General features: G+C 38.8%; 1 protein-coding gene across 1 annotated transcript; it reads left to right on the top strand.

Annotated features, from left to right (window-relative positions):
* The first annotated feature begins 4,831 nt into the window (after positions 1 to 4,831).
* On the top strand, positions 4,832 to 13,586 carry RBBP9 (RB binding protein 9, serine hydrolase). Its single transcript, XM_072634541.1, has 5 exons — positions 4,832 to 5,007; positions 7,774 to 7,816; positions 8,500 to 8,605; positions 12,186 to 12,271; positions 13,269 to 13,586. The coding sequence occupies exons 1-5, from the start codon at positions 4,906 to 4,908 to the stop codon at positions 13,493 to 13,495; spliced, it is 564 nt and encodes a 187-aa protein (XP_072490642.1). The 5' UTR covers positions 4,832 to 4,905; the 3' UTR covers positions 13,496 to 13,586.
* The last annotated feature ends 5,032 nt before the right edge of the window (positions 13,587 to 18,618 follow it).

The following is an 18,618-nucleotide window of genomic DNA, read 5'->3' as shown; positions in this document are numbered from 1 at the left end:
TGGCTTCATCAAGAACAAGTCATACCATACTAATCTTATTTCTGTTATTGGCAGGATAAGAGTCAGAATAACATGGTGGCTACAGAGTGGACCTTTGAGTCAGGAAGACCTGGGTTGAAATCTTCCTACTGAATATATGACCCTATACAAGTCACTTAATTTCTAAAGTTTTGGCTTGCTACTGGACTTTGATGACTGGAAGAGAGAGTGAAGTTGACTTAGCACAGCTCTGCCTCACTGAAATCCAATTCGTTAGCAAATCAATTAATCACCTTATATTATCATCAGTTCTCTTCAAGAATGAAGGAGTAACAACAAGTAACTTAAAGGAAACTCTCAAAGATTTTAAGCTGCAGAAAAAGTGCAGATTATGTATGAGGAGAGGGAGCGCCCCCACCTGGGCACTCCCCAGACCCATGAAATCCTAGATCCAATCTCTAACTTTAGCTACTAAACTGATAGAGCAGAGTTCACAAGATCATAATTTTGATCTAGGAGGGAATCAGAAGTCATCTAGTCCAAATGAGGAAGCTTAGTCTAATAGAGGTTATGTGACAACCAAATAGGGGGCAAGGGGCAGGATTTGAACTTAAGTCATCTGACTATTTCTACTGCTCTATACTGAATGATGGTTTGTTTAGGTTTTAGCAAAGCATGTAATAAAATCTCTCCAGATATTTTTGTGGGGAAAATGGAATGATGTGGATTACATCAGTGGTATCAAACTCAAACAGAAACAGACCCACTAAACTACCTAAGAATCCTTGCAGGTTGCAGGTTAAAAAAAGGAAAACCACTATCAGTGTTCTATTATATTTTTATTTTGTTAAATATTTATCAAGAATATTTTAATCTGGTTCAGGTGGCACTTTGGACTTTTGAGAGCAACATGTGACTGTAGGCGACACATTTGACTAGACAATTTGTTACTGGACCCAAAGAGCAAGTCCTAAGTAGTTCAATGTCAATTAATTAAGCTAGTCTCTCCAGTGGGGGTCCCCATGGATCTATGGTTGATTCTGTGCTGTTTAATAGGGTGATAAATGACTTAGGGGCATAGATAGAAAGTTTATCAAATTTGGAGATAATGCAAAACTGGGAGGCATAATTGGCACACTAAATGACAAAGTAATGATACAAAAGCATAAAAAAATTAATCTGTATCAAATAAAATGAAATATAATGGGACTAAATGTAAATTCTTACCCTTGAATTTTAAAAAATCTGTTTCTCAGGTACAAATGAGGGAGCTGTGCCCAGACAACAGTTTGCCTGAAAAGGATTTTAATGGCCTATATAAACTTGACATGAATCAATAGTGTGATATGGCAGCCTAGAAAACCAAGGCATTCATCTCTCTTCTAGCTTCTACGAATGGGGATGTGAAGAGTCCACTCTGTTCTTACAGTGGAAAGAATACTGAGTCGGGAGTAAAAGGATTTGGGTTCAAACAATACCTCTGACATTTAATACCTTTGTGACCTTATGCAAGTCAGTTAAATTTCCTGAGCTTCTGCTTCCTCCTCTGTAACATGATGAGATCAAACTACATGGCTGTGGAGAGTTTCCAGCTCTCTATCTATGAGCCTACGAATATAAAATTTAGTCCTGACCTTCACAATTTAATTTCAGTTTTTATCTCTTGCTTCCTTTCTTCTATCACTGTCAAAGTCCTTGAAGCCAAGACTTTTTTTAAAAATCTGCTTATATTTACTGTGGAGTTACTCTTTCTTTTCGGTGTAACTCCTGAGACTTTTCTTGCTTCACAGTATTTCTTCATTTTATTAGGTGTTTTCTTCACTTTACTCATGTCTTGAGTCCTAGCTTCTGGGTTGGGAGTTAGTGTCGGTACCAGGTTTTGCCCCTTCTTGCACTCTTGGATGGGGTGGCAATGCTCTGGTCTTGTTTCCTCTGGAGTTTATACTATTTATACAGGCTACTCCTGGCCTGTCACAGTAATGGATGGGACAGCTAGTTCCTGGTCCCTTTTCCTGACTTTTCCTTCAATCCTGGCCTATGACACAGAGCTAGGATCAAGCTACACCCTCTGCCATAATCCTAGGCTTCTACCTCCTTCTGCCCAACACAGGCACGGGCCTTGTATTTATCTCCATCTTTGTCTCTTTCATCTTGCATGATCACCCACCTGGAGTTGACTTTGCCTCCTGCAGCAGCCCTGAAAGGTGCCAACTAGATTTTTGAGGTAATACTGGCTGCAGGCCTCTTGGAAGACACAGGGTTGCCTCTGCCTCATCTCAATTTCCTTTATCTTTAGGTGGTAGCCATCAAATATGGGAGACATCATTGTTTTCCTATCCTCCATGAGAGTTGCCCAGGATGGCTACATGGGCATCTTTTCCCTACCTTTATCTCCTTGGCCAGTCACCTACTGTGAGCTGCCTTTGTCCCCTGCTATAGCTCCAACAGGATATCAGAAATTATTCTGACTTTATACTTCCTGAAGAACTTTGAGGCCTGTACACATTGCCTCTTTTTGAGCAGGGGAGTCATATATGCAGATCTACGTACTAGAAAGAATACTCCGGTAGTAGGGTGAAGGATAAGGGAATGAAAGGAGAAAGAGACTAGAGGCCACAAAATTAGTTGGGCCACCTTTATAACAGTCCAAAGCAAACGTAATGAGGGCCTGAATGGACTGCAGTAAGAGCAGAGCTAAGGGACACCTTTGAGAGATATCAGAGAGGTAGAATGAAGCAGATTTAGTAACTGATTGGATGGGGGAGGGAGGGGGAGGGAGATGGAAGTCCACAAAATGGATATAAGCTTGAATATCCTGTTTGCTACACAGGCACTTTCCAGACTACGATTGGTAATAGTCATGCCTCTGGCAAATATAAGGCATAAAGAAATGAACCATAAAACCAAGGGGATGTTTAATTTGTTGTTATGCTAACAACTGCATTAGGATCAAAAGAAAAAATATTCCAGTCTGTTCCAATATAACATTATGCATTAACAATCACCACAAAAATCACATAACAAAAACCATAGAGTTTATGGAGGAAATGGGGTTGGGGGACAACATTCAAAAATATCATTAGTGATACATTAAAAAGATAGGAACCTGGTAAAAAGGGTAGTACAGTTTTATGTGTGTTCAGTGGTTAAGAAATACATAAATACCATCATAAATAGTGGTAGGATCCACAGGGATACCATTCAGCCGACACTGAAGTTCAATGATGCCAGCTACAGTTGAGGGAAGAGGAAACTCCAGGACTTAGAAGGGAGGGCCTCAGCCAAGGCTGAAGGGATGCGTGGTTGGGGAGGAATTCCTGGGTTCAGCTGTTAGCCTTCCTCTGCCCACAGCTCCTATTGCAACAAAAGATATACAATAAATATTGCATTTTACCTTGAAAAAAGAACAGAAGTTTGCTTGTGGATGTGGGAGTTGGAAAGGTTGTAGCTTGTGAATTATTGTGGAATGATGGAAGGAGAGGTATCTGAAACTGGGTGCACAACTGTAGCCCCAAATGTGACTGAGTGTGCTTCACTGTCCTCTTTTCTTTGTGAGATGAAATAGAGAACAAGCAGACCAAAATTCATTCTGTTCAAATGGTTTCCTAAGGTATCAATTGCATCGGAACATCAGCATTTTAAAAACAAGCATTTTAGCAGAACTGACTAAGAAAGAAGTCTTTAGCAAGAGAAAAATACAAGCTAAATGTGAAGAAGAGAGGCATTTGTGATTTATTGTAGAGTCATCAAGACCTGGGGTTTGGTCGCAGCTCTGATACATGTTGGTTTCTTGACCCTGAGCAAGTCACTTAACTTGTCAGTGCTAGGCAATTCTAAGTCTAGAAAAAGATGACTTTTACTAGCAGAGGGAGTCCCCTCATCTGGAAATTTCCTGTTTTAATGAAATCACAAGTGTAGTTCAATATTCTTTTATTTTAAGGAAGATGGAAATTTGGCTTTATGTCAGCAGGATGCTAGAGATAATAATATCAATAACAACAATCCTTTAATAGTCTCGCAAAATCTGTAAGAAAGCAATGTTGTATAGTGGTTAATGTTGGGTCTGGAGTCAGACACATATAGCTTTAAAACTTGCCACTGGTACCTCTGATCCTCAGGCAACTCTCTAAGACTATAAGATATAGCTATATTGCTACCTGCCAAATGGAGGGATTTTCCACATCAATAAAATCACAAAAATACAAGTACTACAGCTAATAACCCTGATATAAAGTATGCAAAGTGCTTTATATAGATTGCCTTCAAATAGCCCTCTGAAGAAAGTAGGACAATTTTTTTTATTGTCATTTTACAGATAGAGATCTGAGACTTGGAGACTGTAAGTGACTTATCAAAGAACTGGTAAGTGATCTTAGGATCACAGTGCTGGAAGGAAACACAGATGCCATCTGCCATATGTTAGTGGAAGCCTAACTTTAGTCAGTTTACAAGGAAAAATATACACTTTTCATCATATGTGACAGGTCCTTCTCATTACTAGCAGGAAAATGTTGTGTCAATAGTTTTTGACATGACCTTAATTTCAAATTACCCATTACTGTACTTGATTTTATTTTTTATTTTTATTTAACATTCATTTTTAAAATTTTGAGATTCAAATTCTCTCCTTTCCTCACTTTCTTGCCCACTAGTTGAAAAAGCAAGCAATATATCTGTTATACATGTGAAGTCATGCAAAACATATTTTCATATTAGCCATGTTGCCAAAAAAAGCGCTAAAAATATGCTTTCATCACTGTATTTTGAATTGAAAAGTCTTTAGCTAGAGTGCTACTATTTCTAGGACCTACTGCTGCAAAGACTACAAGTCCCATGATGCCTTAGGATCCTACTCTCTCGTGATAGGTACAGCTTTCCTCAGTGGAGAAATATAAGTGTGCTGGGGATCCAACATTTCCAGTTGGGATGATGGTTTCTCCTAGCAAGGCTGTGATTGTTCCTGGGAACGGAGGAGGTAATGTGGTGACCCATGGTTGGTACGGATGGGTAAAAAAGAGACTGGAGGAGGTAAGACTCTAGGAAATGTTTGTTTTTTCTTTAAGAATTAACCATGCAGTTTTTACTCCCTTCCTAGCTCAGTCTTGTGGACTAGTCACAGGCAAACAATTACCTATAACCTCAGCTTTCTCTACTGCTCCCCTTATTTTCTTCCTGCATGTCCCATTTTCATGTTTATTTTTAGGTGGGGAGAAACGGTGTTTTTTTGTTGTTTTTTTTGTTTTTTTTTTTCTGAAACATATCTGCTCCCAAAACTTTGCTGGACAACACATTAAGACCTAAATGTTCCTCTTTGACATAATCATCAAAATTACTTACATTTATAGTGCTTCACAATTTAGAGGAATCCAGTGAGGTAGACAGTAAAATGGCTACTTCCTCCCATTTCACAGATTAAGAAACAGAGCCTCAGAGAGGTGAGTGACCTGCCTAAGGTCAACTTGCTGAGTAAATGGTTAGGAACCAGGACTTGAATTCAGTTTTCCCAGATGGCTTGCTTAAAGATTGTGGTCAAATCTCATCTTCTGCAGGCAGTGTTTTTCAGTTCCCTTTTAATGCTAGCACCTTTTTAAAGAATAATTAATGTTTACACTGTATGAACTTTCATATTGCTCCTTCCCCTCCACCTGTCCCCCATTAGAGCATGAGCTCCTCTAGGGCAGGGACATTTTTGCTTTTCAGTACCTGCCCCATAGTAAAGGCTTAATAAATGATTGTTGACTGTCTCCACTACATCAGGCTAAGGAAAGCAGAACAGCCCTTTTACTCAGCCCAGTCCAATCTACTGAGGTCTGGTAGTAGCTCAGACATTGCCTCCCCTTTGCCCCTTTCCTCAGCTTTTTTACTTTCTCCTTGCACCTCTCACATCTCCTCAGCCCCAGCCTTTCTTCCCCAGGGAGAGTATGAAGTACTTGTCTCCTCCAGGCTGCCTGAGGTTTTAATAAGCTGGGAAGCTTTCTTACCTAAATAGTGCAGGGTTTCCCAAAAGTCTTAGTGTAGTTTTAAGCTAGTAAAGCTTGGGACATCCTGTACTTTGCTAACACTTCTCTAATGAACTGTCCTTCTTCATTTTCCAATATAACTATTTGTGTATGTATTACATCCACCTACTAAGTGGTAAGTGCTGTCAGGGCAAGAACTGTCTTACTAGTCTTCCTATCCCTAATCGGAAACAGTGTTCATAGGTATTTAATTGAATTACCTGCTTTAAGCAAATAAAGTCTTTAGTACAATTTCAGACCCAACTGAAAAGTGGAGACAGAGGCACCAACAGGCATACAGAGCTGGGAGTTACTTGGCTATTCTGATTAATGCAATTATCCAAGACAATTCTGACGAACTTAGGATAAAATATGATATAATATGCTATCCATCTCCAGAGAGAGAACTGATGGAACCTGAGCGCAGATTGAAGCATAATTTTTTTACTTTTTCTTGCCTTTTTTTATGACATTGCTAACATGGAAATATGTTTTGCATGATTTCAAATGTATAATTGATATCACATTTCTTGCCTTTTTGGCAATCAAAAAAATTTTTTAATGAATGTTAAAAATAAATAGTAAATTTATTTTAAAAAAATACCGAGCTGGGGCTGCTCCAGAGGCTGACTTATCTTTTTGGAGAGTTTGTTGAGGGTGCCCCAACTTTCCACATTAGAAGTTTAGTCCAGGCTGCTATATTTTGCCTAAGCAGTTGCCAGTTTAATTCTGTTTAATTAATTCAGTTTAAGTAATTAATTAGTCCCCTGTTTCATGTGTATGAGTACTGATAAGTGGAGAGTATCTAGAGCAGGGCAACCAGGGTGAAGGGCCTTGAGTTTATGCCATATGAAAATCAGTTGAAAGAACTGGGAATGTTTAGACTGAGAGAAAACATGAGAGCTGTCTTCCAAGTAATTTAAAGGGTCATCATACGGCACTGGACCCATTCTCTTTGGTTCCAGAGGGCAGCCTAGAAGCATGAGTGAAAATTGCAAGAGGTACCTCGAAGTAATGAAAAACTTCAAAACAATTAGAACTATGCAAATGGGAAATGGACTCCCTTGAGAGGTAATGGGCTCCTCCTAATTGAAGGTCTTCAAGAAGTTGGATGACCATCTGTCAGGTTTGTTTTAGAGGGAATCATTTTTCAGTTACAAGCTGGATTAGATGGATTCAGATATCTTTCACCTCTGAAATGGTGTGTGTGTGTGTGTGTGTGTGTGTGTGTGTGTGTGTGTGTGTGTTTTCTGGGTCAGGCCTGATTCAGAGTTGTTCAGCTGTTAGGTTCAAGACTGCAATGAAATGCGTGTAGCTCGTCTAACACTTAACAAAAAGAGGTTTACCGAAAATTAAAGGGAAAGGATAGTGAACAAGGAGACGGAACTGATTCAGGTGGGCACAAGTTCCCTGCCTCCACATTTGCCTCAGTGGTGTGCCTGGTTGGAAGCATTTCAAGTCTGAGGAACCTCAACTATTAGAACTATTAAGTCTTTGTATTTAGGCAACCAGGAAACTACTTCTACAGTTTGAGACTCAGTGTCCTGGACCAATTACATCTTAAGGATGATTTCATTGCCTTTTAGGGAAAAATATCAGCCTATGTGTCAGGGACCTTCATGGATGGTACTTCTACCATAGCAGATGTATCCCTTCCCCGCACCTAGCCAACATTTGTTACATTGTAGACACTAGTAAATGACTAAACGAATTGATAACAGTAATATCAAAAACCATGTGTTATGGAAATTATGTAGTATTAACTAATCAAGTTGGTTCCTTCTTTCTCTTGCAGATACCCAATTTCCAGTGTTTGTCTCAAAATATGCCTGACCCAAGTAAGTTTTTATGAAAAAAATCCCTCTACTTTACTTTATCTTTTTTCATTTTTTTTTTTTTACCATCAGTCCAGGAATGACATGAGAAGCAAAAGTATAATAATTTCCTAAGAACAAATGGTTCCAAGAGAGATGAATTTTTAGTTTCTTTAGGGACAATAATCATTGAACCATGAGGCAAAATTCAATTTTCTACTTTTTCTTGAGCCTGGTTTTTCAGTCCATATTTTCATAATAGTTTCTCAGAGGAATACCTTTCTGAAAGTCACATTTCCATGAGGAATAAAAGAAATTATACTTGGGGACAGTATGTTTGAGAGGGTGCTTAGAAATATATTAATATCTATATACTGACTATGTTGCTATATATTTTACTAGCATTTTGAGAATTTTTAATCTGTTTCCTTGAACTGTGGCCATTGGTTTCTCATGAGAACAAAGTAAAATAAAACCACGTGCCAGATCACACTTATCAAACTGTCTAGCATCAACAAATCCTTTGGCTCTGATCCTGTGTCCTGATTTGTGTCTAATATATAGACCCTCTTTTTGGAAATTATTATGCAGTTTTAAGAGTTTATGAAACTCTATACTGTAACTGCTAAAATGGGTAGCATGATCTTAACAGATTATAATTATCACTATCCAGTAATATTACATTTCATCTATCTGCTTAAAATTAGTTGTAGCTCGAGAAAGTATTTGGCTGCCTTTCATGGAGTCTGAGTTCCATTGTGATGAAAAGACAATCATCATAGGACACAGTTCTGGTGCCATTGCTGCCATGAGGTATGAATACTTGTAAAATATTTCATGATATTATCCACACCTACAAAAGTACAACTGAAGGTCTTCTGCTTGCCTGCCTCTTTCTACTTTAAGCTTTCTGTTTCTGTTTCTGTGTCTAAAGCCCTAGACAATTTGGCTCTAACCTACCTGTCCAACTTTATCCTCTCTCCTACATGTAATCTTTGGTTCAGTCAAAATCACTTTCTTGCTGTTTCTCAGACACACCATTCCATTTTCCATCTTCATCCCTTTGAACAGGCTGTCTGTCTCCCATGCTGGAATGCACTTCCTTCTCACCTGCTATTCTCTAGCTATAATAGAAAAGGGAAATTGGAGTAACAACACTTCCATGCTGTCATCCCTATCACCTGTTTTCAGCTTTAATACATAAATAATAGCAAATATTCAATCCAGCACTCTTTCCCTTTATCCCACATAAAGACCACAGGGTAGATAAGTAACTGGCTAGATGAGTAGTTTAAGGCTGGGTTTCTTTCTTAGTAACAGGGCTCCACTGTATTAAATGTTTTTGTTTGCTTGACCTTTTGCATCTAGAAGCAGCTTAAAGTATCAAATTAGTTCCACATTAAAGAATTGCTAATGAAATACCATAATCTTCTTGTCACATCCATTCAAATTAGCAGTGTAATAAAAGAAGGGGTCAAATGTGAAACAATAAAATGACAAAATAAAAATGCTAATGTGCGCCAATGAGGTATCTGAAAAACGAAGGAACATGTTGCTTTTGGTAACTTGTTCCAAGTACTGTTAAACTACATTTTCTCAGGATCTTAATTTATAGCCCCATTGGGAGGCCTCACTGTGGCACAGAGGGGACCCTGGGCTCTTTCAGACTATTCAGGTAGAACACAAGTTCTGGAAGATTCCACAAAGCCAGAAAAGCTTTGAATATTGATCTGGCAACAATATATGTCTGTTTTCCTAGGGATCAGCCTAGCCAGCTTTGGAGGTCTTTTCTAGATTAACTGTAGGGCAATGAATTATCTTCTGCAACTCTTCAGAAATTTTCTTATTGCTAACTTTTGTTCTTATAGGACCATTTCAAGATATATTCCTCTCCTCTTCTTTACTAAAGGGCCATCCATCTCTTATAAAAAAGAATAAAAAACCAGAGAAAGTAGTTTATCAATATTAACCTACACATTACTCAAGCCTGACTATCTGTGCTGTGTTCCACCTCCATGTCTCTTACCTCTGCAACAAAGGGAGTACATTCTCCTGTCTTTTATTTGGGGTCATACTTGATCTTTACACTTTCAGTGTCCAGGTTCTATTTTTGTTGCTCTTACGGTCTTTCTACTTTCTTTGTTATAATCATGATGTGTGTTGTTTTCCTAATTCTGTTTACTTCACTTTGTATCAATTTATATTTTCCTATGCCTCCCTGTATTCTTCATATTCATCTTTTCTTATGACAGTAATATTTCATTACATTCATATTCCACATATGGTTGAGCCATTCCCAATTCAACTGCTGGACATTTATTTTGTTTTACAGTCCTTTGCTACTCTAAAAAGTGTGGCTATAAATATTTTGGTGTACACAGCACCTTTCTTTCTGTCTTTGACCTCCCTGAAGTCCTAGAAGTGGTCAGTACTGGTGAGAGCATTGTGGGCATTTTAGTCACTTTCTTGTTACAATTCCAAATTGCTTTCCAGTGGACCAACTTACAGCTTCACCTACAGTGTATTACTATACCTGTGTTCCTGCAACTCAAAGAGTCAATGGAAATTAACTATTCCCACGTTTTATGGTCTTTGCCAATTTCTGAATAGGAAGTGAAACTTCCAAGTTGTTTTACTTTTCATTTCCTCAATCTTTCATATGCTTATTAAGAGCAATTCTTTACAGACTTTTTGTTCATATATCTCCATTACTTATCTCTTGGGAAATTGAATGAATGACTGAAAAAGCATTTATTAATTGCCTACTATGTGTCAAGCATTGTGTCAAACTGGGGACACAAATATAAATAAAAATATACGATAAATATAAATTATAAATTCCTTCCCTCTAGCTTACATTCTAATAGGGGGAGAAATATACATTGATCGGTGATGACCTTCTAGGCCAAATGGGGACCGCTGATTCTAAAAGTTGCTGGAATGGTGAGTGGGGCCACTGGGGAAGAGAAGAACACACGTCTTCCAGGAATCAGGAACAATGGAAGAGTTGGTTTGATCAATGTTCCAGAACTGGAAGGAGAGGGAAGCATAATTGAAGAGGTTACCTGGAAAGCAAGGGGCTTGGTGAGACTATCCAAATTATGCCATGAGAGTAGGGAGTGAAGTGAAGCATGGCTGGAGCCCTCCTGCAGTAGAAAAAGACTACAAATCAGGATCAGAAAATAAGGATGGCAGTGGTGTAGGCAGGGCAGAACTGGGGGTGAAAGGATTAAAACTTCCAGGGCAATTGCAGTTAACTACTGCTATATTTATAGGTGTTCTACTGGAAATGATGTGGGGTAATGGGTTCAGGGACCCCTCAAGGACCAGAGAGCAGGACAGGGTCATCTGAAATGAATTCATGGACTCAGGCATTCTTTAAGTCAAGTTAGTCAAGATTTATTGTAACGCCAATATGGTAGGCAGATGATGGTCAGAGATCCTTAAGGAACTTGCAGCCTAACAGGAATGATGCTAAAGCTTATATAGGGAAAGTAGTGGATTATCTGGCAGATATGCTAATTAGGTGATAACTTACAACCTTAGTCATGGGCACCATTCACTACTGGAAACTAGGGGAAAAGATTTCTAAGGGGTGTATTTTTGGTCTATTATGTCTTACAAGATAGTTTTGCAAGATGATGTCTATAGCTTGACCTTGGGATTATATACGACAACTGTGGGAATTAATATATGATAATTCTGTGGGTACAAGACAGTCCTATTTTTACAAGGGAAATTCTACAGAGGTCAGCTTGTTCTTATAACAGGGGGAGACAGTTTGCTCTCTGGGGCTCACTCATGAGTAATTGTTAGGCATAGTGTTCTTGGACTAGGGAGAATACTGTCAGGGACAGTATTTTGAAGGAGAAATGTGATCTTGGAAGTGGGGTCCAAGCACGCAAGCACCCCATCAAAATTATAGAGGATCTGAATTCTGTGGTGGTAAAGGACTGAAGTACTAAAGAACTAAATTACCAGTCCTTGTAGTACTGAAAAAGCTAGTTTATAAAAGTTGTATGTTTCAAAAGCCCTTGAAGTTGACTGAAGGTAGGAGGATCCTCAGAAATATGTTTTTCAAAAACAAATATAACCAAGTAGATCAGCCACAAAAAGTATCTTAAAATATTCGTTGCTGGGATCTCCAGAAACCACTTAGCCTACTAGTTTGCAGACAGCTTCAGTGATTAGGCTTTGGGTTATGGATTCTGAGTTTCCTTTGAAGGAAGGAGTTTGGAGGGGAGGATGTAGTTCTTTCTCATAACAAATTGTTCCATTATAGGCTTTCTGAAAACAAAGTAAAATTAGATTTAACATTTTTCATATCATTTACTTTGACTAACTGCAGGAAAGAAGTACTGTGGCTCAGTTAACACTATTTTCTTTTTCCCAGGTATGCAGAAACACATCGTGTATATGCTATCATATTAGTGTCTGCATATACATCAGATTTGGGGGATGAGAATGAACGAGCAAGCGGTAATTTAGGTTTTATTCCCTTCTATCTCTACCTGCCTACAATTTCTTATTTATTTTGATCCCTTTCTCATTTATTTCTCATTTATCTATGCACTGTTTTCAAATGTCAATTTTCAAATTTCTTATTCTCACCTACAATGCTCATTTCTTTATTTCTTTAAATATTTCCCAATTACATGTTAAAAATTTTTACATTCCTTTTTGAAAATTTTGAGTTCCAAATTCATTCCCTCCTGTCCCTCCCCATCCCTTGACAAGACAAGCAATATGATATCCATTATACATGACTTCACCAAATTTTCTCATTTATTTTATATACTCTCCTGAGAGACATGGTTGATACCAACCTTTTGCTTACGTGATCTTTCACATGAGAGCACAAGTTAAACTCATTCAGTTTTATTATACCATTCTGATAATCATGTCAAATCTGGTCCACATTGATAAAGAGCCAAAAATGTATTGTTTTTACTGATGCAAAAAAAAAAAAAAATACCAGGGGAGGCAAGGATGGAGAATGAAAAGGACCAAAAAGACAGGGAATAAATTTGGACTTTGAGCACATTGTGGGGAATCAATGAAAATGCAGGCTATATTTCTTACTTTTTTTCCTCATCCAAGAAAGCATTGACTATAGAAAAGCTAAGCTATTATTTGAGAGAGGCTTTTGCCCTTTTTGAGGGTTTCCATTTTTAGGTTGTGATACAGTACAGGAAGGCTTTAAAAAGGTTTCTCAAGTGTGCAAAACCATTTACCAATTATTCACTGAGGCACAAGTCTCTTATATCTAGTTAATCTACAGGTACAGGACCCTACTCATCTAAACAAGTTTCATTTATGCTATAAAGCCCTATTGATTTGGTACAACAGTAGTGCATCTGGCTTATACTCAGAAAGTTCTGGTCCGCTGTGTCTTAGCTGGAGTAAAATGTCTGGATCATGCTAAAAGTTGTTTTACCAGACTTAAGATGAGCTTTTTTTCCCCTGTACTTCATAGGATACTTCAACCGTCCTTGGCAGTGGGAGAAGATCAAATCCAATTGCCAACATATCGTACAGTTTGGGTCCACTGATGATCCTTTCCTTCCTTGGAGTGAACAGCAGGAAGTGGCTGATGAGTTGGGAGCCAAATTGCACAAATTCACAGACCGGGGCCACTTTCAAAACACTGAATTTAGTGAACTGGTCAGTGTAGTGCAGTCTATGCTGAATGTACCTGCTTAGACTCAGTGAATTGTTAGTCTGTTGTGACCAGATCTGTACTTTTATAGTCTGGACCCTCATTAAAGGACAATAAACAGCAAAAATTAAGTAACACTGCCCAGATGCTTGGTGCAAAGCACAGTTGTTTCAGTGTTTCTCCCAGGTTTCCAAATAATTATTCTCTGGGCATGAAGCCTCTAGCATGAGTAACAGACAGGGAAGGGAACTTTAGAGCCGAGGATACAAGCAGTGCTTCTAAGAAGTAGCAGCTGACTCTGGGCACAGCAGCTAACCAAGGGGTATTTAAGAGAGACTGTGGACATGATGGATGTTGGATGTTAGTGGACTGCCCAGTATTCTGCTGCTGTGCTTTGAAGAGTGGGAAAAGATTCCCAATGTAGGCAAGGTAGCATGGTCGTAGCTGTCCTTGAGAATTCTTGGTCCCATCCTCTTGGAGGTTTTCCATGGCTTCTGCAGAACCCTGGACTTGAAAAGATCCCTGAGATGTCATGCCTCCTGCTGTGCACAGTACCTGGGGAGTAGCTAAGGAAACTCCACTTGTTTTATTGGAGGGCTGCTCAGGCCACAGGGTAGTGATGAGGACAAGCAGGTGTAGTGGGGAAAACCCTGTATTTGGTCAGAGGACCTACTTTTGAATCTCAGTTCTGCTCTTTCCAAATCTGTAAAATAAGGGACTGGGTGTTCCCTAAGAAACCTTCATTCTCTAAAAGGTATGAGTGGTGACTTGGTATGGATTTAATAACAGCTTGTGTGTATTATCCTAGAGATTCATATTCACAGGTTTGGGCCACTAAGTGATAACTTTCTGGGGCCCGCTACACCGCAAAAATCATCTCTGTTAAAGTGTGGAGGAAAAGATTCAAATCAGTGAAACGAGTGATCTTTGGAAGTACCAAAGTTTATCCCTCAGCACCTAATAGTACAGGAATGATTAGGAAATGTGTGCTAAATGAATGGCTATAAAGACATAAGGACTAAAATAGGTGAACACAATTTTAAAAGAAAAAGAGTTAGTGGGGAAAGGAGAAAGGAGAACTAAAAGCATAAACGGGGGGAAAGAGGATAGCGGGAAAGACACAGATAGTAATCATAACTGTGAATGTGAAGGGATGAACTCTCCCATAAAAGAAAGAGTTAGTGGGAAGATACTGGTAGAGGTAGTTCGACTAGGACTTATTCCCAGAGTCTTGCATTCTACAGGAAGGATTTCAACAGCACAGTGATTGCCAGTTGCCCACACACATACTGTAATCCTTAAATTGGGCTCTGGCACTTGCTGGAGCCACCCAGAGTTTAAGTGACTTGCTCAGGGTAACATGGGTAGTATCAATAGGGTGTGGGAGGTTTGAACCTAGGTCTTGACTTCAGTTCCAGCACACTATTCACTCTAGCGCTTCTTAAACTGTGGATCTCAACCTTGTAAGGAGTGGAGGAAAATTTGGCAACAGTAAAAGGTTTATGAAGGCACAACCAAAAATTAATTAAAAATCAAAACAAGGAATGAATCCAAAGTATTTCTGGCTGTGCTTGCCAGTGTTGCATCATACAACTTGACTGCAGCCTAGTTTCTGAACACAAAGCATGGACACTTTGCACTGCATATGCCTTCTGGCCACCTAACTGAGACAAACAGGGGTGAAAGCCCTGCACTAGACAATTACTGCCTCTATATCTTTGTTCAAGAACCTTCACTGAGCATCAATGCATCTTGAGTTTCCTGCTTTGTATAAGTCATTTTGGGGCAATTAGATGATACAATCAATAGAATGAAGAGCCTGGAGTCAGGAAGAGTCCTCTTCCTGATTGAAATCTGGCCTCAGACACTTACTAGCTGTGTAACCCAGGGCCAATCACTTACCTCTGTTTGCCTCAATTTCCTCATCTGTAAAATGAGCTGGAGAATGAAATGGCAGGCCATTCCAGTATCTTTGCCAAGAAAGCCCCAAATGGGGTCATGAAGAGTTGTACACAACTGAAAACAACAGACCAACAGTAAGTAATTCTGGGGGTTCTTAGTCTAGGCCTCTAATTGGGCCCAAGATTTCTGCCTCCTTCAAAAACCAGGTACATTATATAGTTTTGGCTTGACTACAGCCTCACCAAGTAATATTTTTTTTTTGTTCTCATGTAACATTGAAGTATGGACAGATCTTTTTGGAAAAGAGTATGTGGTTTTCTTTTTTTAAGAGAAATGTGGATTGTTGTGCTTCATATTCCAGTGTCATTCAAGGCATTTGTGTGAATTTCCAGATTATTTTATGTCATGGAGGGCCAGGTTCTTTATAACATGTCCTTTTATCATATCCATAATGTTGAGGGGTATGGAGAGCCACTTAATTAGACCACTTAATTCAGAACTCTGAGACCTTGGTTCAGATCCTATCTCTACCATTTACTGTATGTGTGACCTTGGACAAGTCACTTGAATTTCCTGGGCTCAGCTTCCTCATCTGTAAAAGGAGGGGTTAGACATTTCGTAAGATATGGTCTAGTGATCTATGGTTCAGTGAATCTGCAGATGATCAGAGACCATTCTAGAATGAATACATCCACAAAATATGACACCTTGATGAAAAACAAATTAGATGCATCTTTTGGTGAATTCAGTTCCCAAGCTACTGCTTAGCATTTATATAGATTTTGCTGGAATCTTCCACTGGGATAAGAGGTTCTCTGCACTATTATGGAACTTCTTGGGCATTGGATGGATAGCTAAAGAAGGAACATCCTGAACAGCATCTTTCAAAGATGGTCAGACAACTTATTCAAATACTTCTTATAATGAGCTCATTACTTTTCAGGGCAGCCAATTCAATTGTAGCAAAGTCTCTTTTGTTAGAAAGTTTTTGCTTATATTGAATTGACCCTTGTCTCCCTGTAACTCCTACTTGTTGACCTGTTCTCTGGAGCTACAGGAAACAAGTACTTCCTTTTTCATATGGTAGCACTTCAGCTATTGAAGACAGCAATCATGCACTCTCTACATAGCTAATGAACATTATCAAGACCATCGTATATAGAAGACTCTACTAGGATACACAAGTAGTACTTCATTTTACAAGTGAGGAGAGCTTCTCACATTGTCAGAGTCTCTGGTGTTCTGTTGCCATATTTGTATCTACTGTCCTCTACAGAATGAAGGTTGAACTCTACAAGACCCAAAAGACCTTGGATTTAAGCCTCAGTTTTTTTTTTCCATAAAATTGTTTTTTTCCTCTTTTGCAACAGAGGTGCTACACTTCCTAGTCTTCCCCCAGTCCCATCGGGGTCTATTTTATTGCCTCCCCTTACTGATATTTACCTGGTACCATCCATTCTCCCAGCCTAGTGATCTTACCAAGTCAGGCTTCTAATTCTTTCCTGCACTGCTAATGGACTTAGAATGTATAGATTTTTTTTTAAGGTATCTTTGCTTGTATCCTGCAAGAGAAAATATATTAGTTTAGAATTATTAAAATGGGACAAGTTATAGATTTATAAAAGTCACAAATAATGCCTCTGGAGTCAGAAAACTTAGGTTCAGTGTTCAAATATTTCCTCTGATGCTTAATACCTATGTGACCTTCACTTAACATTTCTGGGCCTCAGTTTCCTAATCTGTAAAAGAAAGGGGCAGAGAATACTGAATAATATGGGACTATTGAATAATATGAAGTCCCTTTCAGCTCTGGGGCTGATTCTGTGGTCTTAAAAATGAATCTAGTCTTCTATACCAAAGAAAATCTAAGGTTAAAACTTTTAAAATTTCTCATCTCCTTGCAATCCCATCTCTTCAATATTGTCTCTAGAATTAGCCTTGTGATGTCCATTGGCATCCCAGGAAGTTCCTTTTTCTACCAGAAGTCCAGGCTTCTTGGCTCACTGTTGTCCCTTTCAAGCTTTTCACTTTTTGCTACTCTCCCTGGCTTACTTGTTGTTCAGTCACTTTTCAGTCATGTCTGACTCTTCATGACCTCATTTTCTTGGGTTTTCTTGGCAAAGATCCTGGAGTGATTTGCCGTTTTCTCCTTCAGGTCATTTTACAGATAAGGAAACTGAGATGATTTGCCCAGGGTCACACAGCTAGTAAGTGTGTAAGGTCATATTTGAAACCAGGCCTTTCTCACTCCATGCCCAGCGTTCTATCCAGTGTACCATCTAGCTATCCCTGGCTTACTGCATGCAGTACCTGAAAAACCAAATCCAATAAAGGAGAAAATCTGCAAGACATTTTTTAATCCCTCATCCTTTCCCCTAGTGCCTGATAATAGCACCCCAACCTTTTGGGTGTTTTTAAAGGGATTTATCTTGAAAACTAAACAGCAGGCATATAATGGAGAAGTGGGGCCTACAGCATTATGAAAATTGAGAATAAAAAAGCACTCATTTACATTTCTAAGGAGATTCCCAACTGGTAGTTTCCAAATAAAGTATCTCCCTGCTTTAGGCAGGAAAATAATTTTAGATCTTTTGCCATCCCGGGTCACTCAAAAAGAGACTGACTTAACAATCAACATTATCAACAACAATCAAAAGCTAAATGGATGAGTAGATATTGGCTAGATTATGACAAGCACTTGGACTGAATCTGTAAGTACATATGTATTGGACAGGCAGTACAGAAGGACCATGAGCTTGAAAGAAGAGGAAATTAAATTGCATTTGGGAAACTGCACAATGGATTGTGGGATTTTGGACTGCTCATTCACATAAAACTCATCTTTTTATGACCAGTATTTTTCTGGAAATTCTACGACTATCAGTTATGGAACATCACAACTTGTGAAGAGTCAAAATTATGGAGGACTCAAAGGGTAACAGAGATAAATGGTAGGGGTAAACAGGCTGCAAATATATTGATGGTGCTTTGTGCTCAAAGAGTGATATAAAAGAGATAATCCAGGAAATACGTAATCAGAAAAGAATGTGGGCTCGCCATGTAGAGAGAAGGAAGCATAACGGATGACAGCCTAAGCACCATATAAGAACAAGGTGAGAACTCTAAAAGAATGTTAAGGCATGGGATCAGAGATGTATTCCAGTATTACCTCCTCTCCCACCTAAAAATAAAATCATACCCCTGTTTCAATTTTCAACATTCCCTTTCCTTGTGAGTTAGTAGATCAAAGTTCTTTAAAAACTCC

Source organism: Notamacropus eugenii, chromosome 1 (genome assembly GCF_028372415.1).
Source record: "Notamacropus eugenii isolate mMacEug1 chromosome 1, mMacEug1.pri_v2, whole genome shotgun sequence".
NCBI lineage: Eukaryota > Metazoa > Chordata > Mammalia > Diprotodontia > Macropodidae > Notamacropus > Notamacropus eugenii.
This window is presented reverse-complemented; position numbering and strand designations above follow the sequence as displayed.

Bases quoted from the DNA above. Each gene is read 5' to 3' on its own strand.
- RBBP9 (XM_072634541.1), top strand. From the start codon at position 4,906: ATGATGGTTTCTCCTAGCAAGGCTGTGATTGTTCCTGGGAACGGAGGA. The intron at 7,817-8,499 runs GTAAGTTTTTAT...GCTTAAAATTAG, and splicing joins TCAAAATATGCCTGACCCAA to TTGTAGCTCGAGAAAGTATT. The intron at 8,606-12,185 runs GTATGAATACTT...TCTTTTTCCCAG, and splicing joins GGTGCCATTGCTGCCATGAG to GTATGCAGAAACACATCGTG.